Source organism: Embiotoca jacksoni, unplaced genomic scaffold (genome assembly GCF_022577435.1).
Source record: "Embiotoca jacksoni isolate LCO1_2020_lvr unplaced genomic scaffold, fEmbJac1.0.p SCAF_2, whole genome shotgun sequence".
NCBI classification, from domain to species: domain Eukaryota; kingdom Metazoa; phylum Chordata; class Actinopteri; family Embiotocidae; genus Embiotoca; species Embiotoca jacksoni.
Window position 1 is genome coordinate 10608025 of NW_027185340.1, and position 21183 is coordinate 10629207.

General features: G+C 42.0%; 1 protein-coding gene across 1 annotated transcript in view; it reads right to left on the reverse strand.

Moving 5' to 3' along the window:
• The window catches only part of tsc22d1 (TSC22 domain family, member 1), a 29502-nt gene extending 8615 nt beyond the window's left edge, over window positions 1–20887 (reverse strand). The window contains exon 1 of the mRNA XM_069154502.1: window positions 17354–20887. Within this exon, the coding sequence (XP_069010603.1) occupies window positions 17354–20031 (2678 nt within the window). The 5' untranslated portion in view covers window positions 20032–20887. The remainder of the gene's footprint in view (window positions 1–17353) is intronic.
• Between the last annotated feature and the right edge of the window lie 296 nt (window positions 20888–21183).

Here is a 21183-nt window from a genome sequence, read left to right on the forward strand (position 1 = left end):
CAAAGTTGTAGTGACGAGCTGCTAAAGGAGTGCTAAAGAGTCTTAACAAGCAGCAGTCACCACCATGTCATCATCTAAACACTCCTTAAAGTTCACCTTCTGTTCAGTGCAAATCTGACCGGGCTCAACGTGAATCTCAGTGGATTCTTTTCAGACTTAAATCATGCGGAAAAAGAAAAAAGAAAAAAAAAAACACTGAAAAAAGGGTGTCTGGTTTGGTGGAGTGACAAAAATATAAGCAAATAATAAATAAGACAATCGGCGTCAACATGAGAAACATACACACACACACACAACACTCAAAACTGACAGAAAGCAAGACTTAGTGTGTGCAACCATGAGCCAGGACATCTATTGATGCATGTTATCCACTAAACAAGGCCCACTTTGTAAAATAAAAACACCGCATCCATCATTGCAAACATCAAAAAGTGATGAACGGCCACATAATTTTTCCAATATTTTCAGATAATAACTCATTCAGAAGCCAAAAACATGACACAGCAGCTTATTTCCAGAGTTGTTTTATACTATCATTGCTTTCGAAAGCTCCTCGCCTCCATGACTGAAACAAACACGCTTCATTTAAACAGTTCATTCCAGTCTCAGCGCTACATCGTTATGACTAACTATCCAGTTTTCGTTTTAATTGCAATGAGAGAAATGCTATATATATATATATAGGTCGGATTTGATTCTGGTTTCATTACGGCTTTTGTTTTATTTTTTGGTGTGTTTTGCAGGAAACAGGATTTTTAGGAATTTCTGCTCTTTCTGGGGAAATGCAAACTCTAAAATGTTAATAAAAGGGGCCTGGCATGTCCCAGTGATGAAAAAAAAAAAAAAAAAAAAAAAAAGAGGCCTATTGAATTGTTGAATTGTAAAGGCTTTTGGCTGAACTGTAGTTTGATAGTGGAAAGCACACACAGACTTTACCAGTAAGCCCTGGCAGAGGTTTTCCCATAGTCACACCCTGACTATGGAGAATGACACAGAGCTACTGAGTGAGTTAGTCAGAGATGCAGGGAGGAATGATGAGTGGCCATTTTGGCCTCCATACGCAAGAGAGAGAGAGGTGCTATTGGAGCGTTTGGGCTGACAGCAGCAAGTCCTTAGTCCCGGTTCTGTACTAATATCACACACACGCACACACACACGCACACACACACACACAGCAGAGGGAGAGAAGGAGGGAGAGAGAGTCGACTAGAGACACAAGGGCTAGAATGGCCGAGACCACCGCCTCGGCATTCGTACCGTCTCAATGAGTCATGGAGCGAGGGAGCACAGACAAATACCCGTTTCAGATATACTGTACGTTGACTGATTGCCCGAGAGCGCTTTCAGTTTGCTTCCTTTTATTCTGATAGACATTTCCACTCGGTGTTTTAAATCTTTGGGCCAAACGCTTGTATATACAATTTACTTGGAATCGTTGTGAAAACAATTTGACCAACATATATATTTGTAAAATGGGGGGGGGGGGGGGGGGGGGGGGGGGGGGAATATGTTTTACAACATTACCTTCCAGCCCAGGTGAACATAAATACTGACAGGGCTGTCAGAACCAACTTAGTATGCCAAAATGTTAATCAGCCTAAAGCACTGCAGACAATTCAGCCCCAAAACAAAGGAAAACTTCAAAAAATTAAACATAGCAAATGGACAAACACCTTAAGGTCATCTAACTTCCTTAAAGGTCACTTAAGGCTAAATTACAGCAGGTAGACCTTCTGCTTCAGACCATAAAATCAATCTGCAGTAAAGTTGGTGAGAAAATGATTCCTGCATTATTTAGTTACTTTAGTACTGAGAGGCAGGAGTAGCAACCTGTTACAGATGAGGCTCCAAACCTCCACACACACACACACACACACACACACACACACACACACGCACGACCCACGTTACATAACGAGTGATGGGTGTGTGAGCAGCAGGTTTGAATAATGTGGGGTGAAATCTGGCATTAAAAGGATTAGCAGCCAAAGAACACACGGCGCTCTGAGTCCAGACAACACGGGACAGAAATAATGCCGGCGGCAGCCATGAAAGATGATGAGAAAAGAGCTTGAAGGGGGAAGGCAGTGAAGCATCTCTCCTTATACAAGTGTCAATACAGAATCAACAAACAGATGTTCGTAAACATCGACACAGCTGCATCCATTCAAACCATTCTTAATGCATTATTAGGCGTTTCAATTTTGTCATGTATATCCAATGGCATAAATTAAGTTTATAGCTATAAACTCTGCAATAATGAGCTTCATTTTCATACATGACTTTGTTTGGAAAATAACCATCTTAAAACTGTTTTTTTTTTATATTCAATATCCTCCGTGATGGGAACAGAAAGTGCAATAAAGCACTTAGGAATACTGTGATTCCAACATTAAAATCAAAACAAGATGCTCGCCTCAGGCTTTTCAGAGAAATCCATCTATGATTAGCTGGATTTCCTTTCAGCGGGGGTCAGATTAAAATAGTTGGTATTGATGAAACGACAGATATGTTGTTCTCATTTCAAGTCCAACATGATCTCACAAAGACACATTCAGCCTACAGATGTTCTCATTTCAAGTCCAACATGATCTCACAAAGACACATTCAGCCAACAGATGTTCTCATTTCCATCACATTAACATCTCCTATCTTATGATCTTTTAGAGTCTGAAGAATTACTCACACTGATGTCTGGTTCACAAAGTGTTACAACACACACGCACACAATGTTAGGTCCCAGAACTCTCTAACCCTCATAAACATCAAAGTTTGTAACAAATTATTGGTGAATAGAAAGAAGTAGCAGGGAGCTGAAACCTTAAAGTAGGAATGGTGGGGAGCGCTGATTGTGTTATTGTATTTTGTATTTTTTTATGTGCTTCGAGCAGGCACAGTGTCATGTTGGAGAACCAAGGTGCCATCGCATCACAGTTCAGACTGTTCAGTTCAAAACTGAATGTTTTGTCACAGATGCCTCAGAAGCTCGGTGTTGACAGTCTGAACCTGGAGGACAAATTCACGGTGCACAACCCCGCAGATGTCAAAGGAAATCCACCTGGTTGCACACCTGACCCGATGAGCCTTTTTTAGTTTTGGATTGTGACGTTCTGCCCGTCGGAAACAAGAAACGTCAATCAGAACAACATATTCAGGCTCAGTGACTCGTTGCCGTGGGCTTCTGAGGCATTTTAAGGGTTTTCGTTGCCAATTTCCAGAAGTTTGACATCAAATTTTGTAGAGCGTCCTCTGGTCATGTCCACAGAGAGATAATCATGCACAACAAACCAGCACTCACAAAAACATGCAAAACTCAGGTGCTGATTTTGATCAAGTGAAGAAATTAGTAAAACTTACTCGTTTCATTCGGGTTGTAGAGTCCTGCTGCTCTGTGCACCTCACGGTGCTGCGCATTGTTCAGGCACGACTGGAGCAGTCTCTGAACTTTTTGATCCACCCTCGAAATGCTTATACCATAGAAGCCGGTCTGTAATACACCTCTAAAAGTACATGATATTGTATAAGATTGGCATCTCAATGTATTACAATCTGCTCCTGACAGTTTGGTTTGCAGTGTTCTTCGGTGTTGCCTCTCTCCCATCGCCCCTCTGTTACTACCTAACCAACCATACCCCGTCCTAGTTAATGATGTGTGCATATTTACTCGGCATCATTCTAATTTTGTCTGGAACCAGACAGACAGACAGACAGACAGACAGACAGACGGGTCACGGTGGAGCAGAATCTATCTGCGATTGATCAGACACGGAATTGAGAGTGCTGACGTCAATATCACTTTGTTTCAGCCTTTCCAAGCCTCTCTCAGAATCGAGACCGATTTCATGAACTGTCGTTGACTTCTCCAGCCCAACAACATACTTCATTTTCATTGACTGTCGAAACGGGTCAGGGAGAGTTCACCAAATCAATAACTGGAAAAATTAGGCTACAACCGCTGACCCAGTACATTCATTCAAGATTACAAGTGAAGACAAGTGGACGGAGCAGTGAGTGGATTAACTAATGATGGCTCTACCGTCACCAGGCCTAAATCTCTGACGACAGCAGAGATTTCATGAGCACGGCTTAGTTACAAACAAACAAACAAACAAACCAACAAACTGTTCATTCCTGATGGGTTTTACAGTCAGGAAGGCCGATATGGACGGTCTCACCACCATCATGTTAACTTTCACTCTAATGACCTTTTCCTATATGTTCTTAAGTTTACATTCAGGATGCCTCTATTTTCTGTTATTGCATAGAAATGCCCTTGACCAGTTATACAATCAGAGTAACTATTCAAGCTCTTAATAAAGGAATTTCATAGCGACACTTACAAGCTCAATTACAATTGACCATATCAAATTATTGATTAATAAATGGATAGGAGGGCTGTTTGATTCTATACGCAGTTTACATGTACTGTCCTCACCCTGTGAATGAGCATGATATGTCCTAGTTTATATCTGCACAGCTCAGTCACCGCTCTCTAAATTGACTTGAAATGGCAAATAAACAAGACGGTTGTTTTAACTGGTTACAAGAAATATATATATAAAAAAAGTTGTTATCTGTATTTACCAAACAGCTAAACAAAGGAAAGTCTTTCAGCAATGTGACAAGAACTGACAAAGGCCAATACAACTTCTCTTCTACCACATACAGCATCCTAACCATAAGCAGTAAGAGCAACAGATATACACCGCCACCTTCTGGTGACAATCAGAATTTAATTCCCCTATAACTCCTTTGGAAAACCAAAAAAAATAACATTTTGTTAATAGTCCTCTGTAACTTGCCTTAAGATGAGCAATTGATTGATTGATTTACTGAACTTCCCATCAAGATGATAGTAGTATAAAATTAGGACCTCTAAGTAGAACGCAACCTCATGAAACTTCCATATTTATATCTGAACTTGCAAATCAACCATGTCACTCCTTTACAGTGTGATGTCAGTAAAGGTTTGAGCAAAATTAGTTGAAGATCAGTGTTCACTGTAGAGAAAGAAAACATCACAATGCCTTCTTATAACCTGGATGATCCTTAACTCTTAACTGCTACAGCATGGGAGCATCCAACAAAAACACATGACAGAAATAAAAAGGGAAAAACTGAGTACTGACAATACACTCGATATACTGTAGTTCCAGCCCTTTGGGATTTATTACATTTCCTCATCAGTTTAACACAGTTATTTATACAATAGCATTTAGATGTTAGATTAGTGCTAGACTAGTTTAGATTAAGCACTGAAAGGCAGACCGAAAGCCACACTTAAGAAAATGTACAGATATGTAACCCGAAAATGATTTTGGCAAAAGTTAAAGTCACCTTTTACAAATCACAAGTTATTTCAAGGCACTTATGATAGTAAAGTTCTTACATCAGAACCTTAAAACATTATAGAGAGGAACCCAACAACTCAACAATTTTCACATAATCAAGAGCAGGGAGGGAAAAAAGCAACCTTTTTTTAACTTACAAATTACTTAAGCAAAAGTCTTAAAGTACCTGACATTAATTTATCATCATTTCATCTTTTGATATTTAATGTACCCGCATCTAGCATCTGCCAACCTGCGTAGATGCAGCCTGCATTATCAGGCTATCAAGTTTCTTTAAAATACGAGTGATACATAGGGGAAATATAATGTATATATTATATTGAGCAAATGTCGTGGGGTAAAAGTGAAGGCTGACAGAAATATAAAAATACAGAACAGACACTTTAACAAAGTGTTATTCCTGTGTCACTAAGGCCAGAGAGCCCCACTAATGGAAAGACCGTTCCTGTTTGCACTTTACTTTTATATTTGCAGAAAAATTAGTTTTGAAACTGACCTAAACAGTTTCTGCCAAAGACTTTCTGACTCCAGTTGCACAAAAAATGACCCGTTATGTACATAATGAGATACACATAAACGAGTGCTGACTCAGTCACAGACCAACACCATGAGGCGAGATGCTGATGTGATTTGCCTTCAGGCTTCATCTGATTGCTTTTAAAATCTATAAATTCATACAGTGCTGTATTGTCAGGCTGCACATGCACAAACCATCGGCTGTTTCAAAGATGCAAAGAGACTTCAGAGGAAACAGCTGATGCACACTGCCATCTAGTGGCAAATACAACAGCCAAATCAGGCCTCACTGCTAATTCAACCTTCTGATAGGCTGCCACGATGGTTGAGAGCCTGAGACCAGTTAAATGCAGATGGCACATCTTGTCTTCATTTAGTTTGAATTTCTGATGAGAAATATTTTGACCTGTCAAAAAATTCTAACTTTTCTTCAAAGAGAAAGCTTTGTTAATCAATTTGTTTCTGTCTGGTATGAAACAAGAAGTGTTTGATTAAATGTGGTCCATTTCTTTGGTAATAGATAGATAGATAGTTACTTTATTAATCCCCAAGGGGAAATTATTTCGCTACAGCTGCATTTATAGATACGTACAGGAAAGAAATAAAATAACAGTAAAAAATATTAAATCTAAAAATGCACAGTATATACAATAAAATAGAATAAAATAAAATAGAATAATTAAATTAAAACTAACTAAACAATAGTGCAAAGTTTTTTGTTTTTTTTATATTTAAACAACCAAGAAAAACAGACAACGGTGTTATTGTTGTGTGATGGATTTTGCCAGAGGTGAGTTATTGTACAGTCTTATTGCAGTAATACACAGAGAATCAAATTGCCTCTGGAGTCATGCCACCTCATTTAAGCAAAGACACAGAAGTAGAAATTAGTGGAATTAGCTATGATGTGGTTCCTAATGACACAATGTGGCTGAACAAAAACTTTGTTTTAGCTTTGTTATACTATAAATTAGTTTGTTTTTGCACATGGCTTGTACTGTATATATTCATCCACTAAATTAATTACTGACACCAAGGCCACAGTATGTTGGCTCCAGTTTTAAATGTGTGCATTTTCAAACACAGAATCATTTGGAATTAAGCTATTAATGAAGCCTAAAATAAGCTCGTGGCAGCTGAAAGACTTCAAAATCCTTTCACAAATATTATCTACCATGTAGTGTTTCTTATCAGCCACTAGAGGCACTTATCGCATGCTTTCTGACCAAAGTTACTTTTCTATGTTTACAGCTGACTTTTTGAGTTTACTACATGCAGACTGGACAGACTCAGTCTGTAAAATCTATTCAGTCAAGGGAAGCAGGGGTTTAACCTGTAACTTTAGACGTCCACAACAACAGCTGTTAAAAGCCCTCTACTTGTTATATGCATAGAGACACTTGATGAAATTACATTCCCGTTAAGTTAGTCCTGTTGAAGTGGGAGTGCAAAGCAGATGCCCTATCGTTATTGTAATGTCAGAATAAATTCATATTAAGTAGGTGAGTGCGTATAATTGAGAGCATCCCAATGAGCTCAGGTACTCGGTGTCATTGTGAGAAAAGAACAGTGTATTCTTTTCAAAGTTATCCCTCTTTATATCAGCATATGAACAACCACATTATCTGTCAGCACACCTTAAATGTTATAAAGCAACCAGACAGTAAAGGTGTGTATTTCTCAACGAACAGTCTGCTCTCTCCACAAGTTATTTAGAAATGTAACATTTTACCACTCGATGTCCTGTCCACAACTTGGAGATGGTTTTGGGTCATGCTTATCCTCGATCCACAGTTGGATGCATTACAGAACCCCAGTGGTCTCAGCTCAAACAGCATGATATTGCATATTTTTTTCCAATTCCTCCCCTAACCCTTCGAGTTCACCGAGATTTTTTTTAATTTTTTTTTATCTCTGGTTAATTTGCTTCCTGGGAAAAGACTGTGACACTGTATGATTTTCTTTCATCCTAAATTCTTTGTCCCCAGGTTCAGTGCAACTATTCACATCTTTATTAATGTGACTTTTAAAACTGTTGCAACTGCTTTGTGCCCTCAATAATTCTCACATGACTGATTCTCAATCTCGTATGTTGAATCAAAAGAAAGCTTTTCAGACTGATTTTAACTGCAGCACAACGCTGAAAATGTAAAACGTCAGAATTTTGTTTTAATGTTTATTTAACAACTGTGACTACAAGTAGCAGAAATGTAAAAGTTGACTTTCATAGGGTTGTAAAAAGAATAAAAACAATGGGTCTACTAAAGTTATGAAAAACACATGAAAAGACATTGAGACAGGACCGAAACAAATGGTAGAAGATTAGAAAATGAATAGACAAAATAAGAACCCATTCTCGGTTCAAGCCGGTAAAGAGGGACATTTCTAACTGTAATGAGGAAAAACTGAATCAGCTTTTGGAAAAAAAAAATAAGGATTAGTTTGGCTGACTAACAACAACAACTACTGTTTGGTCACAAACAGCACAGTATGTGCTGTTTTTACAGTCTATGAATTTACAGCTCTGCTGCATCACTTTTCATTACCAGCAGGAAGGCTTATCTGGAAAGGAGCACTGAGAGCAGCCGTACTTTAACACGGTAACATTGTCAATCTCAGGACAAATGGAGCTTGACAAAAGTGGGGACTATAAACAGCTTTCAGACCATTGCCAGACGCACATACTCTGCATACAATATGATGAACCTGGTATATGTAGGTAGTTCATAGATTGCCAGCCAGCAGGGGGTAGTACAGCACTGTTTACAGAGCTAAATGGTCTGCAGGCAGACTATAGTTGGCATTAATGCAACTGCAACAGTGCCAACAGCAGCCAAAGGAAATTTACTGGTCATATTGGGGTAGTGGCAGAAAGTTTGAGACCGCTTCAGACATGTTAATCTCTTGTCTAAAGACATCCCAAGTAAGGAGACGAGTGTGATGAGATGAAAATATGCTTTTGGTTACAAAGAGGAGTTGAGCTCCAAGTCTGCTTCAAAACATTATTGGATCCTAAAGCTAACCAGTCATTGAGATTTGTCAATAATAACACACAGAAATAGAGTACTACATCTGAAATACAACAGATATCCTGTTTGGATGTCTGTTCGGGTGGGCTGTGCATGAGAAACAGTGAGTAATGTATATAGACATTGAAGTACAGGACACAGACATGATGATGAAGAGCCAAGCGTCTCTGTGCTTTATTCACCCTAATAAAGAGAAGCAGCTGCTCAGACTATTGAGAGAGAAAGATTTGAGGAGAAAAAAAAAGGGAACGAAAATTCAACCCCCTCCCTCCAGCAGCCTTCCTCATTCATCCACAGAGCATAGAGAAGGGGATTAGCTCACAAAGCGAGTGAATGAATATTAAACCTTATGGGAAAAGACACTCACTGGCTGGAACTCTCATGTCATCACAGCCAAGCAGAAAGGCTCAAACTATCAGACTCCGTTAACCTGCGCAAACTAGATCAATTAACAAGTCTTATTAGTATTTTTTTTTTTTAGATAAGGCATGTTTTTGCACTTTTCACCAGGCCAGTTTCACTTTCTTTTTCTTTTATCCCTGCTTCCAGTCAAAGGTTTTAAAGAAGATTCTTAAAACATGTCTCTGCTGGTATCTGTCCTTTTGAACTTTGCTGCATTTTTAACTAAAAAAGCTTTGACAAGATTTAGCCTTTTTTTGTGTGCCCTGACTCTACAGCCAAGACATCAGTCTGTACGTGGACTTAATCAAAAACCACAACTACTTCTATTAACTATAAACCAACTAATCATTTAAAATCATTTCTGAAGCAGAAATCAGTAAATACAGTGCTCGAAGCTTCTCAAATGTGAGTGGTGCACTTTGCTTTGGTCCAAAATCTTAACCACATTTAACAATTAATGAATTTATCAACAAACTGTCAACATCAGATGTCCTATTCTTTCTGATGTAGCTACAATATCAGCAGCATGGCAATAATAGTGAATAATATTTCATTCCTACAACTGACAATTTATTATTTCAGAAAAAGCTGTGTCCTGTGTGCAAAATGTTATGTCTCATAAAATCTGGTGACAGCTCATCTTGTATATTTGAAATACAGTTACAATTTAAGCAATTTTCTTTTGTGTGCAGCCTGATTTTTTTTTGTGTGCTGATTATTAAAAAGATAATAACTCTCCCTTATCAATTACTATGTTTATATCCAAGACTGACCTTAGTAGCTTTTATGTCTGTCAAGCTGGGAGAGCAGACATAAAAAGAGAAAAACAAAAAAGGATGAAACATACGGAGGACAGGACAAAAAGGCAGGACTCCTTACGCCAATAGCAAAGTCATCCAATGCATTCTCTCTACTTGTATGAGTGTGTGTGGTGTGTGTGTGGTGTGTGTGCGTGCATGTGTGTGTGCGTGTGTAAAATTCCTGGAGCTGACTGGACAGTGTTCTGGCCACAGGAATGCCGGCCATGATTCAGCACATTGCCTGCATGTTTAGGGGGATGACAGTGGCAGCCACTAGTGTCTAAAAATGAAAATGTTGAATCCTCAATCAACACCATTTCCTAGTGTTATACATCACATTACTCATACAATATTAGAGCTGGGTCATATGTTGACTTTTTAAAGGTACATCGATATATTTTCAAACAAGATACAAGATGAGACAACAGGTTGACGTTACATAACCTGCTTCTTCCATAAAGCTGCGCCGATGTTTACGTCTCTCACTTACTCTCAGCCCTGTACAAAATATGAACATCATTTCAGACATGTTGCAGATTAACAGTCAGATTACACAAAAAGTAGTGCTATAATGTCAGTGTAGGAAATTAAGGTGGGCAAAGGGGGAAAATACCCCAAGAAGTATCAGCATTCCCCTAAAAACTGTGATCGAGGGGCAAAAATTGCCTCCAAGATTGTGAAAAATGAATAAGAATTACAAGTTAAGGCCAGTAACCTAATCCTTGATGAGGCCATGATTTCTTTATTCATTTCATGAAATTTCTATTCGAGTCTCTAACACTAACTCCCACAACCAGCGCAGCTGTTCTACATATGTAACTCTTACAATATTGGATAGAGACCAAGAAATCCTGCCCCTGCAGTGATAAAGTTTTCAGACGATCTACTCACTTATAAATTATAAATGTAAGAGCTAAATAAAAGTATAGCTGGAACTGTCTCCTGCTTTCTTGCACACATAAGATGATACTCGAAACACATCTGCATGATTGCATACTTTTCTTTGGAACAACAATGTTATGCTTTTGATTTACTTCTGTTAGAGCAAGGTGGTGATTACTATGCTTTTGAATCTTTATATACTAATTACTGTTTCTTAAAAGTGCCCCCAAAATTTTGTAAATGCCCAAATTTTTTGATAGCAACAGTAGAATTTGTTCGCCAAACATTTTCAAAATTTCCCACACTATAATGTTGGATGTTACCGGGACCATGGCAAATACAAAAGCAGAACCCATTGTTCTGATTGTATTAAAACATTCCTTTTTTTTTTTTTTTTTTTTACAGAGATGTTATGCATATGGTGGTGTCGTTTATAATCTGACGGTTTGCCTAAAATCGTTTTATTTTAAAACAATATATTGCCTTGGTTATAGTTTTGCAATATATTGAATCCCCTGTATCATCATATGTATCGTATCTCAAGATTCCTACCAATACACAGCCCTTTAAAATAGAAAAAAAGTTTTGCTCTGGATGTCTCCGTCTCATGAGGATTTAAGTGTCAATATTATCCTGAATCAATTAGGAAGTAGAATCAGCACATTGCTGGTCAGAAAAATATGGATTTAGTTTTTTCATTAAAGAAACCAAAACAAAAGCAAACACATAACTCTTATAAACCCAGTAAGACTGGCTATTTTGAGTGAGATTAAATGAATGAGAGCACCGGTCATACACCAAACCAATCACTAAAATAATGAAATTGTAATGACAAGAGACGCTCCCCCCAAAAATAACACCCTCGGTGGAAACACTATAAATAAATAAATTATTTGGCGGGGATGTAACAGCTTCTGTATAATGTATAGGTACAAAAAGAAGCCCAATAATAACAGCAGGAGCTGTTTTTCATCAAGGTTAGTCTATCGTGTGTGTGTGTGTGTGTGTGTGTGTGTGTGTGTGTGTGTGTGTGTGTGTGTGTGTGTGTGTGTGTGAGTCTGTGTTCGGGGTGGGAGGGCAGTTTTCTCAGATGAAAGGAACACTAAAAACACAATCCATTATCCTCCATTACAGGCCATTAGTTTTCCCTACACACTCTTGAGTGAAACAATCCCGTTTATTGATGGAAAAATAAACCATCAGCAAGAAGGGAGGAGAGAAAACAAAATCAATGACGCATCTGCACAAGGCATACAAATAAGCAGCAGACAAAGACATGGAGTGATTTATAGACATCTGCGACTTAGTGGTTCATATTAACCTCTGTTATACCATCACACGCAAAAACACAATTTCCTTGTGCCATTTATGCGTTCACCGCTTGGTTAAAAAAAGACAGCAAATATTCAGTAGTGTATAGTTAGTCCTCCCTCTCTCTCCGCCCATACACTGCATGTTGGGGCTCTGCTGTGTTCTGGTGCTCTCTGGCTTGGTCTATGTGGTAGGAGTGGGGGAGGTGTCAGCAGCATAACAAACAACAATTGCTGTTTACTTTTAGTGAAACACTTTAGTGATGGGCAAACCAGAGCACTATAAAAAAAATTTAAAAAAGAAGAAAAAAAAAAAGCCATAGCTGCGCATTACAACAATATTTGTGCATTTGTTAGGATTTGTTATGGAGGAGATAATTCGTGATAGAGTGTGTTCTTGTTGCTGCTTAAAAAAAAAGCAGATATGTCCCAATTTAGCACCTGTGTGCATATTGAGTCAATGGCTTATTTCCACATTCACTTGGCAAAATAATCTGGACAATGTGGTTTAAAAATCTCAATACTTCCAAGGCTTGTAAATATTATTTTATAACAAACTTTTTTTTTCAATAATCTGGACTGGCCGACCTTTACTGGATGAATTTTTGTTTTGGATGTACCAGTGTCAGCATTATTATATAAATAATTTACAGACTCACATAGCTGTGAAAAGCACCCATTAAAACTCCCAAATGTCTTGTTTTGTCCCAAAATAAATGATCATCTTACGTTGAGATAAGGAAAAGTTGTAAATTCTCACATTTATGTAGCTGGAACCATTTAATGTGAAACATTTTTACTTGAATACTGACTTCATTTGTTTACATCATTTTACGGTGCAGTCATCATAAAGCAGTAAGTTAGTATACAGAAACAGCTTGGTTCCCCTAAATGTATTTTCTAGTTCTGCGGTATACAGTATGTGTAAAGCAGAAGTCAACTATCAATAAAGTCGCCCAGGCTGAAACAACCCAATATGTAAAGACAGTGGGTAAAAGAGTTGGGGTCAAGTGTTGCAAAGGGACCATGTGGACAATACAGATGCAGAGTTTTGTCAGATTGCACAAATAAATCCTAAAATGGGTGAGCGTTTCATAAAAAATAAAAACACAACAGGCAATGCTGCAGTGTGCCATATATGCACAAAAACATCTGTAATAGATCATGATATCTCTGTAACGAAAGAGACCAAGATAAGATGGTTTGGAGTTCAGCTCAGGACACTCTGAATGTTTACATCTGAGGATACGGCCATTAAAGTTTGGCTTGAGAAGACAATCAAACCCAGATGTGGCCAATGTTTGGAATAGTGAAATAATACAGACTGGAACATCTGGACCACAGGTCGGTCATAGACTTTGGTTACAACTTTCCCCAAGTCAATACTCATGCAAAACCACCAACAGGGCAGATAATGGTGAAGGAAATCGAGGGTGAACACAATGGGAGGATTTGTCAGAACTGGAACAGTGAGTGACTGCAGCCAGTCTGGTTCCATCTGGTCCAGTCTGCTATGTCCTCATTGGTCTGAATCAGCTTCACTAGACCTGAATATGAGTAGGGTTGGGTCAGCTTGGGTCACTTCCGTTGTGCGTTGTGAATTTGGGGGATCTCGTTGATCTCCACACAATGAGCATCAGGCCCAGCACACACCAGCCCCCTGCACTGCCAGGGGCAAGATTACATTCAAAACGGCCAGCAACAGAGATAGCCATCACGCTGCCAGCCAGCCCACATTCCCCTGAGCTTTCACACACTGAAACACAGATACACACCTAGGCCGTGTTCGGGATAACAATAGCTCTGCGTTTGAAAAAAATTAAATAAAATGCAGCCTTCTCATTCATTTCAATACCACTGTGTTGGCACAGCAGTGACTGGCAAAAAGATGTAATGCTTCTTTGGCTGAAAAGGTCATATCTATTTCAACTTTTTCCACAGTGCACTAAATCATCTCCTGCACTGTGTTGGCCAGTCAAATACCTGCACGTATAGATTTACAAATACTGAAGGAAGACACCACCAACAAGGCCCCATGTGTTTTTGTAATCATAGAGCTGTTTTCTATAAGAACAACCCTAAATACTTTTAATACTGTGCGCACTTTTTCGTATTGAATGCTGTTGATGTCTGAGACAAGTAGAAAAAAAAAAAAAAAAAAAAAAAAATATATATATATATATCTCGCTGCCTGCCAAAAACAGTGCACATTTTATTTATCTGAAAAAAATTCAAAACAAACATACATTTGCAGCAAAGCCAACAGCCAATACCTAGTGGTGAGATTCTTAGTCTTTGTACTTAACGTGTGTACTGTACATGTGCAGTATTTAAGTGCAATAATCTAAACCTTCCTCTCTTCATTAAAAGCCAGAATAACTGTCAATTAAAGTGCCACTTTATAATACAATTATTATTACATGGAGAGAAAGCTGAATAAAAACAGATGTTGCCATTTTCCTGTTTGAAAAAACACAATGAGAAGCTCAAAATCATGCCTAAATACAGTCTTCATAGCCAGATCTCACCATGACACGTCAGCATCCCTTCATAATAATGAACAAAACTAACGGTAATGAAAATAAGAAAACGTTATAGTATTTCGGTCCAGTACTCAGGTCCTAAGCTAGCTAGCTAATTGTGCTAATCTTCACGGTGTGAAATAAGACCTAAAATACAGCACCTCCATCTGCACAACAACCACATCGTCACAAACAGTAAAAATACATGAATGTGGTAGCCTGTGTTTTACCTCGTTAGACTACCTGCCCCCACATGTAGTCACATTTTGCTCATACTATTAAACGTTTGACACTTTATTCTAAATCACCATTAATGACCAATAAACCCCAACAGTCAATCAGCAGCAGCAGCGACCCACACACATCCAGACAGCCCACCCGTCTCGAACACATCCCATTAATGACTTGTCAGCAGAGATAGATAGCAAATGTACAACTGAAACCCTCTCGCACAGAGAGGCACACATGAACTGACACTCTGAAGAGACCCTGATATTCATATATATATATATATATATATATATATGAATATGAATATATATATATGAATATATATATATATGAATATATATACATGTGCCATAAGAGATGATTGATGAGGGCAGCATCCTCGCACACATTAAAACCTGAAAATATGTCAATAGGACAGAGGAGACCACAGGAACCGATATGGCACACAGATATCCAGACATCCAGAGCACACTTGTAAATATATTCCTACCACACACACAGCTCCCTGAATACTTGGGCCATGCTATTTATGTTAATTGGTTGGGTATTTATTTATAATTTGTACAATAAATACATGTTTAAAATAATTTGTGTCTCCTGTATTTTTTTTTTTTTTAGTGGGCCACAGCTATTTAATGTTTGTGGCCTATTATACGTTAGCAGCCTACTGAATAAAGCAGAACGACACAACAACGGTGTTGACAATATGCACACTTCAATATTTGTTTATTCACTGCAAGTTATACCATCATGGCGATATTGAACATCACAATTGCACATCCCAGACTTTCTTCATATTGTGCAGGCCTAGTCTGTAGCTGCTAAAATTTTAGCCTGGTCTTTGAATGAGGGTGAATGAGCTTGATTGGCACATGCCTTCACTGAGTCTTCACAAGTGTGCATGAATGATTGTGCGTTTGCATCAGCTGATCTGAGTTTGCTCTACATTTTGTCAATGAGGCGTCACTTGTTAAGACTGCCAGAAAAATCTGTGAGAAAACACGACCTACAGCAGGCCCTGTCAACCACCACTACTACTCTGACAGCAGGTAAAAGGACAGGAGCTTGAGCCGTGAGAATAATTAACAGAGACAATCTTCTTGCTCGTAACAAGGGCTTTAGTTTGGCCCGAATGCTGCTGATCATCAAAGACAATAATCCAACTGATCCCACATAGATTTCACATTCCTCAGAGTTAAACATCATGTGATAACAGTGGCCATCCTTCAGTAGCCATCAAACTGACCCGTAAAAGACAGACTGAAACAAACCCACCATCATTACATTCACGTTACCTTCTACATTCCCAGTAATCAGCTCTGATTAGTTTCTCCTCTCTGCTGGTTGAGTGTAACTCAGGTATGCTAAACATCCTCAAAGCTGATAGCGTAAAGGTTAAGGTAATACTTAAATTTTCAGAAGTCAGGGGGAAAAAAAAGGCTTAGGAGTGACTGAAATGTGGGCAATTTCTTGCAACTGCAAGGTGATTAAAATTCCTGTCTAACCTCAAAATGAGTTCTTAAAACTTATCGGGAGGGCATTCCAGAGGATTTCCAGTTTCTTCATATCAGAAAGAGTACGAAGGAGCAGTTAGTAAAATCAATAAGCTTTTAGGAAGAAAAAAGGAGTTGTGCACTTTACTTTTCATGTCACCAATGAATCTTCCTCATGAGGTCATTCAGGGATAGAAAGAGCAATGTTGAAGTTTCATCTATCGAACAAGACAATTTGGTCAATATGCAGCTACACGTGCAACTGCCTGCCTTATTTGATCACTAATTAAATAATCAAGCAACTGTCGCCGTGATTCCTGCTTTTCAACAACAAATGTGCTGAGGGAGTGTGAACACTAAACTGTACACCCAGCAGAAATTGTGCCCTATGAGGCAGACAGCCGGGATTCAAGTAAGCGGGCAGACGAGGTAAAATGTCGAATCACTGCAGCCACTTGATAAAGACGAGCGACGTCACATCCAGCCGAGCGTCGCGCTGTGTCCCGCTGACAGAGGAGAGGCAGAACGGAGCAGCTTGGCCACTGTCGCCTAGTTATCTATGATAACAATAACACTTTTCTTCACTCACAGCTGCTGCTGCTGCTGCTGCAGCAATGAGACCATTCAGCTTCAAACAGACTCCCAAAGCTGTTAGGTTACAAAACACCCATTTAAAAAGGACGTTCCTCCACAATCTACTTTGATTCCAGACTTGTGCTAAAGTTGTTGTTGCCTGCACTTGTGTTGAAACTCAACAGAATAAATCAAATAAATATAAACAGAACAGAAAGAAAAATGATGAAATAAAGTTTCTTACCCATCCTCCTCTCCATCGACAGTCTTGAGACCAGCTGGTGCAGTTAAGGCACTGGCGGTGGCGGCGATGCCCTCAGTTTCCTGACTCTGGCCAGCGTTGGATCCAAATACAGCCTCCCCCCCGGACAGCTTGGGCAGCCCCAACAGAGCCGACTGATGCTGGAGGAGCAGCCGCTGGGCATCCTGCAGCTGAGTGGTGGTGAAGGTGGGCAGACTAGCATAAAGGGCACTGGCCTGGGCAGCATGAGCCAGGGCCTGGGCGGTGCTGTGGTCCTGGGTCAAGCTGACAGAAGATGGCTGACTGTGGGGAACACCCTGGGGGGGCATCCGGCCACTGTTCCCAGTGTTGTGGGTTTGGGCTTGAGCCTGATGATCACTCTGAGGGTTGGGAGGAGGCACACTTGATGCAGATGCTTGGCTCTGGAGGACCTTCGTGGGCATCTGGCTGCTCAGGCCTGGGTTTTGGGTTTGTGTTGTGAGTGACTGGGGCTTTTGCTGCTGGCAGTCCAGATGGCTTGGGTGGCTCTGTGGCTGCTGGCCAAGACCTGCAACACCAACATGGGAGGGCATACTGGAGGCGGTGGCCTGAAGAGAGAGGGGCTGTGAGTGAAGGAGCGCCTGTGACTGCTGAAGGCCTGCCATCATCTGGCCATTCGCTGGCCCAGAAGGTGCTGATCCAGCTTGGTTGGGAAGAGGTTGAGAAGCAGCAGTCAGAGGGATGCCTTGCTGTGGCTGGGTGTACTCAGGTGGCCTCATGGGCACTGTGGATCCTTGAGGGGTAGCAGCTGATTGCTGTGGGAGGGCACCGTAGCCTAAATTCTGCTGCTGAACACCCACAAGGCCCTGGGAGGAGCCTGTGGATTGGTTAGCAACTGCCTGGGCATAGGTGAGCTGCTGCTGGGGCACAGCGGGCGTAGGGGGTCCAATGGTGGTCTGGTGGCCTGACATGGGTGCAGGCTGATTCATGTTTGCAGGAGCTGAGGGGGCCACAGTAGTCTTCACGTGTGGATGGTTGATATCCTGGGCATGCATGTGAGGTTGGGTTTGACAGATTCCCATGCTTAAACCACTGGGGAGGATTCCTTGAAAGCCCTGAGGAGGGGAAGCATAATCCTGGGCATGCTGGGGTACCGACGGTCCGCCAGCCTCTCCACTGCACACGCTCTCGACATAATGGCTCAATGTACTCATAGTACTACTCACAGAACTACCACTTGTGCTTTCCCTCTCTGAGGCCCCAGCAAAGCTCTCGGAGACAAGCTGACGTATGTTGAGAGACCCAGTATCAGACACAGAGGAAGAGGGAGCAGGGGCTGGCGTCTCCTTGTCATAAAACTCGGTGCATGTCCATCTGCCCTTCCTGAAGGGCTCAGAGCTGGAGTCCAGCTTCACCACCCTGAAGCGAGAACTGGTGGTCGCCACAGCAGGGGCTGGAGCAGATGATATAGGAGCTGAGGCCACGGCTGTAACGGAAGCGCTCGCAGGCTGCAGCACAGCTGATCCAACTCTTCCCTGGATCCCGGCGGGAAGTCCCATGCCTCCAGAGCCACTGACTGCAGCAGCAGAAGTTGCCGTAGTCATAGGGATGTTGGAGTTGATGTTTTGGTGTTGTTGGATCATGTTGACGTTAGCGGTGGTCATATGGGTGCCCCCAGTTGGAACAGCACCACCTCCACTCCCCACACTGCTGCTAATCACATTCAGAGGAAAGCCACCACCGCTGCCGCTGCCGCTGCTGCTAGCACTCGTGCTGATCCCCCCTCTCACAGGCACGTTGGCAGAGCTCAATTTATTCACATTACTAACACCGCTGGTCTGGGGATTAACTACGCTAACGGTAGTGCCCGTAGCAGAACTGTGCATTCCAGGGACAGATCCTGGGGCCACAACGCCCACAGGCTGAGCGACCCCACTCGGAGGGCCGGCCTGGGGAACATTCTCTTGAGGGCCCCCCACGTTAGAAGGCATTTTCTGGGCGACACAGGGTGAAGCTCCAGAAGTGAGGGCAGACGAGGTGCTCCCAGGCCCGGAGGACAGGAGGTAGACCGGGGCATGGTTAGGATGGTGATGGTGCACAGTCCCGTTCACCATGGCCCCGCCGTGCTGCTGCGCCTGGCTCAGGGCGTGGGGGTGCGAGGGCTGGTTGGGGGAGACGGCTCCAGGGGTCTCCGCCTCGTGGAAATTATTCAGGGTCTCCTCTGAAGAGCTTCTCTCCGCTCCGCCTACGTCATTAGCTCGGGAGAGGGACACGTCCAGAATTTCAGAAGAGGACAGATCCTCCGTGTGGGACTCGTCCAAGTCGTCGTAGCTCTCCGTGTCCTCCGCGATACTGTTATTGGTGCTGACGGATATCTGCGCCGGAGTCACACTCGTGATCTGGAAGCCGCTCTTCTTTTTCATCTGAGCTCCGGTGGGCTGCGCGGGCTGGGGGTGCAGATTCAGGCTGTGGGGCGGAGGGTGATGGGGACCCGGGGAGGATGAGCCGGCAGGAGGCTGGCACTGGATCAACAGGGAGGCTTGGTAATCATCGGCGGAGACGTGGCTGTTATTGACCACCGGGTTTGCCGGCGTTGACAGCGCGGAGGCGCTCCCCCCGCTGCTCCCCCTCCGGTGAAAGACAGCCGGATGCGCCATCTTCCTGACACCGCCGGAGTCTCCCGCAGGGTCCGGATGATGCATGTCGAGGGGCTCCGGGCGGTACTCGGTCTCTGACAGTATGCTGATAAGGTCGCAGGTCGTTAACGGCGCCGTTTTGACAAAAACTCAAAAACGCCCCAACACGATCAAAAACACACACACAAAAAAAAATACGTGAACCAAACGCCGTGTCTCAAAATACCGGGCAGGGCTGTTGCCGATATTTACAGCCTCTTCGTGCACGGAGGGTGGGGGGGGGTTGATGTTTTCCTGTAAACAGTTAGCGAGGCAAAAAAAAAAAGGAGGCTAGTAGCCGCTTGCTAGCGAGCTAACGTCAGCTGATGCCGGTGAACCGCCACCGTTATCCGCCTTTTATTAAACGGATGCTAACACGCCGTGTGCTCCGTCATCGGATGCCGCGTCGCGACGAACACACACGAAGTTCACGCCAAAAAAAAAAAAAAAAAAAAAAAACACCCACAAAAAAAACAAAACAACAATAAGATGCTGAGGAAGTTAGCGCGGTGTTCAAAGCTAGAGGAGTAAACGTCAGCTAGCTAGCTGCCAGTCTCCATCACCGGCTAGCTAAGCGCACACACACACACGAGAGAGAGAGAGAGAGAGAGAGAGACGTTTTTAAAACTGCTGAGTTTTCTCACAGGAAAGAAAAACAAACAAAAAAACGAAAATAAAGCAACCTTTTCAATCCGGTGCAAAAAAACAAAAAAACAAAAACAAAAACAAAAAAAAGCGCTTAATAGCGGCGCGCGGAGATTAAATCCATTCCGCCGAGGAGTCCTCGTTTTGGGGTCTTTCGGTTTTGCTGTATCACTGGTCCTCCCCCAGCGGTGGCGTCGTTCAGTGTGGAGCCTCCCGCACCGCTGCTGTGGCTCTGGGCTTGTGACGGGACCGGAGGGGAGGGGTGCTCCGTAAATATGGCGACCGCGCATGGTCTCTGCTGCCAGACATAAAGCAGTCTGGGAGAGGCGGCGACTGAGCCCGACGTCAACATCGACGAAAGGCGCCGGAAAGAGCCGAAGCGAGGGGGGGGGGGGGGAGGGGAGGAGGGGGGAGGGGAGGGGAGGGGACGTCATCACGATATTTGATGTCTTTTTTTTTTTCTTTTTCTTTTTTTCTATTGACGTGAGGAAAACTTTATTGTATTTGATTGAAATCAGCTTTTTTTACATACTT